Below are 11,037 nucleotides of genomic sequence, written 5' to 3' on the forward strand. Positions count from 1 at the left end.
TCTTAAAAGACTCCATCGTGCCAGCGTCTACCACCTCCGCTGGCAACGCGTTCCAGGTGCCCACCACCCTCTGCGTAAAGAACTTTCCACGCATATCCCCCCTAAACATTTCCCCTTTCACTTTGAACTCGTGTCCTCTAGTAATTGAAACCCCCACTCTGGGAAAAAGCCTCTTGCTGTCCACCCTGTCTATACCTCTCATGATTTTGTACACCTCAATCAGGTCCCCCCTCAACCTCCGTCTTTCTAATGAAAATAATCCTAATCTACTCAACCTCTCTTCATAGCTAGCACCCTCCATACCAGGCAACATCCTGGTGAACCTCCTCTGCACCCTCTCCAAAGCATCCACATCCTTTTGATAATGTGGCGAACAGAACTGTACGCAGTATTCCAAATGTGGCCGAACCAAAGTCCTATACAACTGTAACATGACCTGCCAACTCTTGTACTCAATGCCCCGTCCGATGAAGGAAAGCATGCCGTATGCCTTCTTGACCACTCTATTTACCTGCGTTGCCACCTTCAGGGAACAGTGGACCTGAACACCCAAATCTCTCTGGACATCAATTTTCCCCAGGACTTTTCCATTTACTGTATAGTCCACTCTCGAATTGGATCTTCCAAAATGCATCACCTCGCAGTAGTGCTGTAGAAATACAATTTGTGGTTATTGTTTCTGCCCAGTCCATCACCCTGTTTGTGCCCTCATGAATTCTATTACTATCTTGCTCGCTCATCACTAGACTTCCACACTTCATGAGTTCTAAAAATTGCAACTTTGTGAACTGTAGCCTGCTCCCTCGGTAACCTGTGGCCCATGGATGGGCCCTGGCAGCAAAGATGATTCTCCCTGAAACACCCCCAAACTAAGCGAGTACCATCACCCATTTTCCAAGGGTTACCACACTGGCACTGGCAATACCAGCCAACTCACCTGGGGTATGGGACTCCAAGGCTGCTCCTGTCCCAGGTCTGGTGTAATAGCAACAGTGGTCCCTGCTCCCTGGCTATCCCCTGATGCAACACTTGATTTACGTCGGGTCCGGGACTCTAACAATGGGCCTGGTCCCAGACCTGTTGTGTTACCGGCACTGGCTCCGATCAGCTGACTGTGCGTGGTGTCATCGCCAGACTTACCTATGTGTCTCGGGCACTATGGGTCAAGGGTGTAATACTGGCAGTTCCACTGCTCTCAGTGGCGTTGCCGATACTAGTGAGCAGCTGGCCATGATTGTTCAGCAGCTTTGGCAGATGGGATTCCCATCCTTTAAGGGATGTGGACCACGACACCAGGCAGTTAATTGCTGAAGAGCCACACGGAGTGTAGGCTCTGAATTTCTATGACAGGGTACGCTCATATTTTCTGCCCGCCGTCAGGAACCCCACTGGCTCCACTAAATTCAGCTCCCTGTCTCCAGCAGCAATTCCTGTCACTGGGAAGATAATTCACTGCATACTGAATACAACAACAAATTTGCAATTGTCATCCTAAACTCCTTGAAACTGCTGTTTCCACTCCCAACCTGGAGTAAAATATCCTGACAAATTCCCTTGTTTAGCTTTATCTTCGTGACGATCGAGATTATTTGTTTCATTGATTTTTCAGTCGACACATTCCCAATTATTGCTTTGAAATAATTGAATTCCGTGCTGCCCGCCACAGTTGAGGGAATCTCTCAGGCAGTCCAACATTTAATGTCCTGCTCAAGAGCGATGTGCAACAGACGTTGCAAATCTGAAATAAAAACCGAAAATGCTGGATATATTCATCAGGTCTGGCAGCACCTGTGGAGAGAGAAACACAGTTAATGTTTCAGGTCAATGACCCTTCATCAGAACTGGGAGAGAATAGAAATGGATCAGATTTTAAACCAGACAGGGACGTGAGGGAGGGGAAGGATTACGATTAACATTGATTTTAACATTTCAGTCTCATCCGGAACAGTTTCAGTTCCTGTATTCCATCCCCGTGTGTAATTTTCATTTAATCTCTCCTGCCTTCCACCCTATTACAACACTTCTCTTGTTCTTTCAGCTTCGATCATTTCAGTACATCACTGGATACAGGAACATACTTTAAATCTCAATAAGGCCTCAAGCAAACTGGTAACTTTGCTCCTAGACTGATGTATAATTTCTCTATTTATTCCCCTACCTTACAGTTAACTTGCTGACGATTGGGATCTTATCTCGGGGAAAATGCGGGCTCTCCAAATGTGTCACTCGCTACCTGGTAGCCTTGGCAGCGGCGGATCTACTGGTCATTTTCCTGGATGTGATATTGAGACACATTCCCATTGTTTATCCGGAACAGTTTCAGTTCCTGTATTCCATCCCCGTGTGTAATATTCACGCCATCCTGCTTTACGCAGCCACAGACTGTTCTGTCTGGTTCACCGTCACTTTCACCTTTGATCGATTTGTGGCGATTTGTTGCCAGAAGCTGAAAAGGAAATATTGCAGCGAGAAAACGGCGGCTGTGGTTCTGGGAACAGTGATTGTGCTGAGCTGTTTAAAGAACATCTTCTGGTATTTTATGTTCACAGGTCGGTATTTGCTGTGGAACATCCCATGGTTTTGTGATGCAGCAGAGCATGCTCGGAATTCTCGTATCTGGGGAACAATCGAGTTCCTCCATTACATTCTAACACCGTTTGTCCCATTTATGGTGATTCTACTGCTCAATGCTGTCACCGTCAGACACATTTTAGTGAGCAGTAGAGGACGCAGGAGACTCCGGGATCATAGCAGTGGGGAGAGACGCAAAGACCCAGAGATGGATAGCCGAAGAAAATCCATCATTTTACTGTTAATTATCTCGGCAAATTTCATTCTGTTATGGGCAGTGTTAATGGTGTTTTCGATATGGAGCCGGATGTGGTATTTAGGTTATCAGTCTACATTTCTACCGGCGTTTCTGCGGGAATTGGGCTTCATGCTACAGCTGCTGAGCTGCTGCACAAACACTGCGTTTTATGTCGTGACCCAGACTCAGTTCAGAGTGCAGTTGAAGAATGTGCTGAAATATCCCTTTACTCCAATTTTTAAATTCATTCAATGTTGTGATGAGCGCATGAGATAGAGACAGACCCGTTGTCGGTTCGAGAGAGAAATACAGGGTGTGTGTGAGAGAGAATCGGGCAGGGAGTGGGTGAGAGAGAGACAGACAGGGAGCGTGTGCGAAAGAGACAGACAGAGAGTTTGTGAGAGAGACCGTTTGGGAATGTGTGTGAGAGAGACAGACAGACAGGGATGCAGTGTGAGGGAGAAAGACAAGGTGTGTGTGTGAGAGAGACAGACAGGGAGTGTAGGTGAGCGAGACAGTCGGGGAGTGTGTGAGAAATAGACAGCCAGGAAGTGAGTTTGAAGGAGAAAGACAGGGTGTGTGTGAGAAAGAGATAGTCAGACAGGGAGTAGTGTGAGAGTGACAGAGAGGGAGTAACTGTGAATAAGAAAGACAGGGTGTGTCTGTGAGAGAGACAGACAGAGACACTAGGTGAGGGAGACAGACAGTGAGTGTTTGTGTGTGAGAGAGAGAGACAGACAGGGAGTGTGTGTGAGAGGCAGAGACAGACAGGGAGAGTGTGAGAGAGACAGATAGGAAGTGTGTGAGAGAGGGAAACAGACAGGGAGTGCGTGAGAGACTGATAGTGAGAGTGTGGGAGAGACAGACAGGGACTGTGCGTGTGAGAGTGAGGTACAGTGTGTGTGAGAGAGACTGACATGTTTTGTGTGTGAGAGAGAGGCTGTGAGGCAGTGTGTGTGAGAGACAGACAGGGTGTGTGTGTGACAGATGCAGACAGGCAGTAATTGAGACAGAGGCAGGCAGGCATTGTATGTGGGAGAGACAGAGGTTGTGTGTGTGTGTGATAGAGGCAGTAAGGCCGTGAGTGAGAGACAGACAGTACATGTGAGAGATTTAGGCAAGGAGTGTGTGTGACTGAGGCAGAGGTGTGTGTGAGAGAGAGACAGACAGGGTGTGTGTGTGACAGATGCAGACAGGCAGTAATTGAGACAGAGGCAGACAGGCATTGTATGTGGGAGAGACAGAGGTTGTGTGTGTGTGTGTGATAGAGGCAGTCAGGCCGTGCGTGAGAGACAGACAGTACATGTGAGAGATTTAGGCAAGGAGTGTGTGTGACTGAGGCAGAGGTGTGTGTGAGAGAGAGACAGACAGGCAGTGTGTTTAAGAAAACAGGCAGGTCGTGTTTATGAGCGCGACAGGCATGGAGTGTGGGACACACAGGGATTGTCTGTGAGAGAGAAAAGGAGGAAGTCTGCGCAAGTAAGGCAGACAAGGAGTGTATTTGAGATGCAGACAGGAAGGGTGCATGAGAGACAGTCAGCGATTTAGTATGAGAGATACGGACACACAGTACGTGCGCCAGAGAGAGCGACAGGGTGTGTGTGTGTGTGTGTGTGTGTGCGTATGTGCCAGACAAAGCATGAGATAGAGAGAAAGAGAGAGAAAACAGGGACTGGGCTAGAGAGGGAGACAGAGAGGGACTGAGGGAGATGAGAACATGGAGTGAGAGAGTGACTGGGAATGGGAGAGAGAGAGACAGGGATTTTAAATGAGAGAGAGAGGGAGTGTAGAGAAATGTAGGTAAACAGGGAGTTAGATGGGGCGGAGTGTGAGAGAGACTGAGACAGAGAGAGAATGAAAGACAAAGAGAGTGACAGGAGTGAGGGAACGAGACAGAGCGGGACCAGTCGTGGGAAGGAGAGACACGGAGTCGAGAGAGTGAGTGTTTGAGACAGGCAAGGAGTGACAGAGAAAGAGATGGGATTGAGGGACTGATAAAAGGAGTGGCAGAAAGTGAGAGACAGACATGAAGTGTGAGATATAAAGGGAAACGGAGTGGTGGCACAGTGCTGCAGTGGCTGGCACCACAGCCTCATAGCTCCACGAACCCGCGTTCGATTTTCGGTACTGTCTGTGTGGAGTTTGCAAGTTCTGCCTGTGGCCCCGTGGGCTTTCGCCAGGTGCTCCGGTTCCCTCCCACAGCCAAAGACTTGCAAAGGTTGAAAGGAAAATTGGCCAACTGAAATTGCTCCTAGTGTAGGTAGGAAATGTGAGATTACTGCAGGGTCAGTATAAATGGGTGGTTGCTGGTCGGCACTGGCTCAGTGGACCAAAGGGCCTGTATCAGTGTTGCAATTCGAAACAAATAAAAATGAGAGTCAGAGGGAAATAAACAGTAATAGAGTGAGAGGGGAGTCGAATACTGAGAGATAGGGACAAAGAGATCGTGACAGGGATTGGGAGAAACAAACAGACAGATTGTCTGTGGGTCGGTCACACAGACAGTGTAAGAGAGAATTACAGGGAGTTGGCGACTAAAAGTGATGCTTAATATTCTCAGCCCTCACGATCCGCTGACCACTCGGAGAAGTGGACGCTGTTGAGGCTCCAGAGCTGCTGGCCTTCTGATCTAACAGCAGCGGGAACATGCTCTGTGCCCTTCATTGGACAGGGAGCTCAGAGCGGAAATTTAGGAAGCTATGTACCGGGAATGTTGTTCTACCAATCTCATTGCTGGGTAGAGCAGTCTCAGGTTCCCCCCATGTGGTCCTGACATCAGGTTTCTGAAACCGCAAGAAGATCCAATGCAGAAGTGCAGACATGGAGAAAGGGAACGACAGACGGAACATACTGCGTTTAATATTAAGTATGAGCTGTATGTGGAATTGACCAGTGTCACTGGTTCATTTCCCAGTCCCGGTGTGGGGTCTGTGAATGGAATCAGATATTTGAAAATTGCAGTAATATTTCCGACAAGGACTTGGAGTTAAAGATATCAAATCAATAAAACAGATCTCCTGATCATAATAATAAAAGCAAAATACTGCGGATGCTGGAAATCTGAAATAACAGCAAGAAATGCTGGAAATACTCAGCAGGTCTGGCAGCATCTGTGGAGAAAGAAGCAGAGATAACGTTTCAGGTCAGTGACCCTTCTTCAGAACGAGCAAATATTCGAAATGTAAAAGGTTATAAGCAAGTAAGGCGGGGGTGGACAAGAGATAACAAAGGTGAAGGTGTAAATAGGAAAAGGTCACAGAAAAGCTGACCGGAAGGTCGGTGAGCAAAGGCAAACAATATGTTAATGGTGTGTTGAAAGACAAAGCATTAGTACAGATCGGGTGTTGACAGACTGAAAATTGAACAGCCGCAAGTGCAAACATGAAAAAACAGTGGGCAAGCAAAATGAATAAACTAGGATGAAATAATAGAAACACGAAAAAATATTTGAAAAAGGAAAAAGAAAATGTAACTGAAAATAAAAGTAAAATGGAGCCTGTCATCTTCTGAAATTGTTCAACTCAATGTTCAGTCCGGCAGGCTGTAGTGTGCTTAATCAATAAATGAGATGCTGTTCCTCGAGCTTGCGTTGATGTTCACTGGAACCTGCAGAAATCCCAGGACAGAGATGCGAGCATGAGAGCATGGGGGAGTGTTGAATTGGCAAGCAACCAGAAGCTCAGGGTCCAGCTTGCGGACTGAGCGGAGGTGTTCCGCAAAGCGTTCACCTAGTTTGCGTTTTTTTAAATTCATTCATGGGATGTGGGCGTCACTGGTTATGCCAGCATTTATTGCCCATCCCTAATTGCCCTTGAGAACGTGGTGGTGAGCTACCTTCTTGAACCTCTGCAGTCCATTTGGCGTAGGTGGACCCACATTGCTGTTACAAAGGGAGTACCTGGCTTTTGACCCAGCGATATTGAAGTTCCAAGTCAGGATGGTGTGTGTCTTGGAGGGGAACTTACAGGTGGGGATCTTACCATGTATTTGCTGCCCTTGTCCTTTCTAGCTGGTAGAGGTCGCGGGTTTGGAAGGTGCTGTCTAAGGAGCCTTGGTGCATTGCTGCAGTGCATCTTGTAGATGGTACACACTGCTGCCACTGTGCGTCGGTGGTGGAGGGAGCGAATGTTTGGAGATGGTGTGCCAATCAAGCGGGCTGCTTTGTCCTGGATGGTGTCGAGCTTCGATTGGGTTGTTGGAGCTGCACCCATCCAGGCAAGTGGAGAGTATTCCATCACACTCCTGACTTGTGCTTTGCAGATGGTGGACAGGCTTTGGCGAGTCAGGAGGTGAGTTACTCGCCTCGGGATTCCTGGCCTCTAAACTGTTGTTGTAGCCACGGTATTTATATGGCTACACCAGTTCAGTTTCTGGTCAATGGTAGCCCCTAGGATGTTGATAGTGCGGGATTCAGCGATGGTAATGCCGTTGAATGTCACGTTGAGATGGTTAGATTCTCTCTTGTTGGAGATGGTCATTGCCCGGCACTTGTGTGGCGCGAATGTTACTTGCCACTTAACAGCCCAAGCCTGAATATCGTCCAGGCCTTGCTGCATTTCTACACGGACTGATTAAGTATCTGAGGAGTCACGAATGGTGCTGAACATTGTGCAATCATCAGCGAACATCCCCACTTCTGACCTTATGATTGAAGGAAGGTAATTGATGAAGCAGCTGAAGATGGTCGGGCCGAGGACACTACCCTGAGGAACTCCTGCATTGATGTCATGGAGCTCAGATGATTGACCTCCAACAACCACAACCATCTTCCTTTGTGCTCGGTATGACTCCAGCCAGCGGAGGGTTATCCTCCTGATTCCCATTGTCCTCAGTTTTGCTAGGGCTCCTTGATGCCATACTCGGTCAAATGCTGCCTCGATGTCAAGGGCAGTCACTCTCACCTCACATCATGAGTTCAGCTCTTTTGTCCATGTTTGAGCCAAGGCTGTAATGAGGTCAGGAGCTGAGTGGCCCTGGCGGAACCAAAACTGAGAGTCACTGAGCAGGTTATTGCTAAGCAAGTGCCGCTTGATGGCACTGTTGATGACACCTTCCATCATTTTACTGATGATTGAGAGTAGGCTGAAGGGGTGGTAATTTTCCACATTGCAGGGTAGATGCCAGTGTTGTAGCTGTACTGGAAGAGCTTGTCTGGGGGTGCGGCAAGTTCTGGAGCACAGGTCTTCGGTACTATGGCCGGAATATTGTCAGGACCCATAGCTTTTGCAGTATCCAGTGCTTTCAGTCATTTCTTGATATCACGTGGAGTGAATCGAATTGGCTGCACTCTGGCATCTGTGATGCTGGGGACTTCAGGAGGAGGCCGAGATGGATCATCAACTCGGCACTTCAGGTTAAAGATTGTTGCAAATGCTTCAACCTTATGTTAATGCTTCAATCATTGGTCTTCCCAATGTAGAGGACACCACATTGTGAGCAGCGATCCCCATCTGCAAAATTGAAAGAAGTGTAAGTAATTCGCTGCTTCACCTGAAAGTGGCGTTTGGGGCCAGGAATAGTGATGAGAGAAGAGGTAAATCGGCAGGTATTACACCACCTGCGATTGCAGAGGAATGTGCCATGGGAAGGGGACGAGGTGTTGGGGGCAATGGAGGAGTGGACCAGGATGTCACGGAGAGAAAGATCCCTTCGGAATGCTGACATGGGAAGGGAGGGGAAGATGCATTTGGTACTGGCATCAAGCTGGAGGTGGCGAAAATGGTGGAGGATGATCCTTTGGATATGGAGGCTGATGGGATGTAAAATGAGGACAAGGGGACACCTGTCGCGGTTCTGGGAGGGAGGGGAAGGAGTGATGGTAGAGGTGCAGGAAATGGGCCAAACATGGTTGAGGGCCCTGTCAACCACAGTGGTGGGGCAGGGTTGGGGGGGGGCGACACTCGGTTAAGGAAAAAGGAAGACGTATCAGAAGCGCTGTCATGGAGGTTAGCATCATCGGAGAATATGCGTCGGAGATGGAGAAAGTGTGAGAATGGAACGGAGTCCTTACAGGACGCAGCGTGTGAAGAAGTGCAGTCGAGGTAGTTGTGGGAGTCAGGTGGCTTATCATGGATATTAGTAGACAGCCTATCCCCAGAGATGGAGATAGAGAAGTCGAAGAGGGGAAGGGAAGTGTCGGAGATGGACCATGTGAAGGTGAGAGAAGGTTGGAAATTAGAAATAAAGTTGATAAAGTTTTCCACTTCGGGCAGGAGCAAGCAACTGCACCGATACAGTCATCAGTGTACCAGAAAAAAGATTTGGGGGAGGGGGACTGAGGAGGACTGGAACAAGGAATGTTGGACATCTCCGACAAAAAGACAGGCATAACTAGGTCCCATGCGGGTACCCACAGTGGCACCTTTAACTTGAAGGAATTGCGTGGAGTTGAAGGAGCAGTTGTTCAATGTGAGAACAAGTTCAGCCAAGCGGTGGAGGATGGTGGTGGATGGGGACTGGTTGGGCCTCTGTTCAAGGAAGAAGCGAAGAGCCCTCAACCCATCATGGTGGGGGATGGAGGTGTAGAGAGATTGGACGTCCATAGTGAAGAGGGGGCGGTTCGGAACAGGAAACTGGAAATTGTCAAATGAGGTCGGGCGCCTGAAGTATCACGGATGTAGGTGGGAAGAGACTGGACCAGAGGAGAAAAGATAGAGTCAAGATTGGACGAAATAAGTTCAGTGGGGCAGGAACAGGTTAACACAATGGGTCTGCCGGGACAGTCCAGTTTGTGGATTTTGGGAAGGAGAAGATGTAATCAGTCAAGCAAGTTCTATCCTGTGTCAATGGACAGGACACAAAGGGAACAGATTGCGAGACATCGTAACGTGTTACACTCAGAGGGTGGACGCAAACTGCTTACCTGGTGTTTTTCTAGGTGGGAAGGGAGCCAGTCCCAATCCCAAACCCTCTCCCCTCCATCTCTGCCGGGGAATGGACCTCTCTCTCAGTCTGGTGTGTGTGGGTTGTGTGTTCTCAGTATCCCTGTTTCAATCTTGATCACTTTCAATCCTCTGTTTTCTAAGCGGCATTTGTTTGTCATGGGATGTTTCTGAGAATGTCGGTGCAACAGACAGGATGCTCTGGAATCTTTCCATATCTCTTCTTAAGAAACCCTTGTTTTGATTCATCCAATTTTCGTTTTCCCTTGCCTCCTGGGAACATTTGTTCTTACTTCGAAAAATGTCATGACAAGATGGAAAGAGAGGGAGAGCTTTGGGATGAGGAATTTTGTTGGACAGTATCTTTCTCTTCCTTGGACAGAGGCCTTCATTCTGAAGCAGCATCGTATGGGTCTCTATGCGTTTGTGTCTGTTTATTACACTGAGAGTGAATTTCCTCTCCAGGAGCTCAACTTTGGTGCCACGGTTAAACGTGTTCCTGTTGGATTTCGGCACTTGAGTTGTGAAACTGGTTTAACCCTTTGGTTAATTTCGAACTGGCCTTTCAATGTGACACAAACAGGTTAATTCACGATGCAGAATAGGGAGTGTCCACCCCTACAGAGAAAATTTTGAAGCCATCAAGTAGACCCTATGCGAAAATTTCTTATGAGTCCAGAATAATGCTTCTGTTTCCGGGCAGTGGAATTTAATCAATGGTTAGGTGATATGCACGACAGCCATTTTAAAATAAGAGCACATCGTGGTGGTCATTTTCGTATTAACTTTCGGTGGCAGTGATTTTAACTGACATGCAGTGCTGCCATTTCAAGTGAAGTGCAGTGACCATTTAAGTGTTATGCACTGTGGCCATTTTAAGTTACAGGCAGTGTGGCATTCTTAATATGAATGTGTGCAACCATTTTATGTGACAGGCAGTGCGACCATTTTACGTGATATGACAGGTCATAGACTAGGAATTCTGCGGTGACTAACCCACATCCATTCTCCCCAATGTCTGTCCGCTATCTACAAGGCAAATGTCAGGAGTGTGTTGGAATACTCCCTACTTGCCTGGATGGGTGCAGCTCCAACAACACAGAAGAAGCTCGACACCATCCAGGACAAAGCAGCCCTCTTGATTGTCACCCCATAGGCAAACATACACTCCCTCCATCACCGACCCACAGTGTCAACAAAGTATCCCATCTGCAAGAGGCACTGCAACCAAGGCTCCTTAGACAGCACCTTCCAAACGGTGAATTCTTCCACCTAGTAGAACAAGGGCAGCAGATGCATGGGAGCACCAGCACCTGTAAGTTCCCGTCCAAGTCACACACCATCCTG

General features: G+C 48.0%; 1 protein-coding gene across 1 annotated transcript; it reads left to right on the forward strand.

The window, feature by feature from the left end:
• Positions 1–1,059: 1,059 nt before the first annotated feature.
• On the forward strand, positions 1,060–3,085 carry LOC137358871 (probable G-protein coupled receptor 139). The gene is made up of 2 exons (XM_068025089.1): positions 1,060–1,114; positions 2,166–3,085. The coding sequence occupies exons 1-2, from the start codon at positions 1,060–1,062 to the stop codon at positions 3,083–3,085; spliced, it is 975 nt and encodes a 324-aa protein (XP_067881190.1).
• Positions 3,086–11,037: the final 7,952 nt, after the last annotated feature.

The sequence above is a fragment of the Heterodontus francisci genome, unplaced genomic scaffold, assembly GCF_036365525.1.
Source record: "Heterodontus francisci isolate sHetFra1 unplaced genomic scaffold, sHetFra1.hap1 HAP1_SCAFFOLD_157, whole genome shotgun sequence".
NCBI lineage: Eukaryota > Metazoa > Chordata > Chondrichthyes > Heterodontiformes > Heterodontidae > Heterodontus > Heterodontus francisci.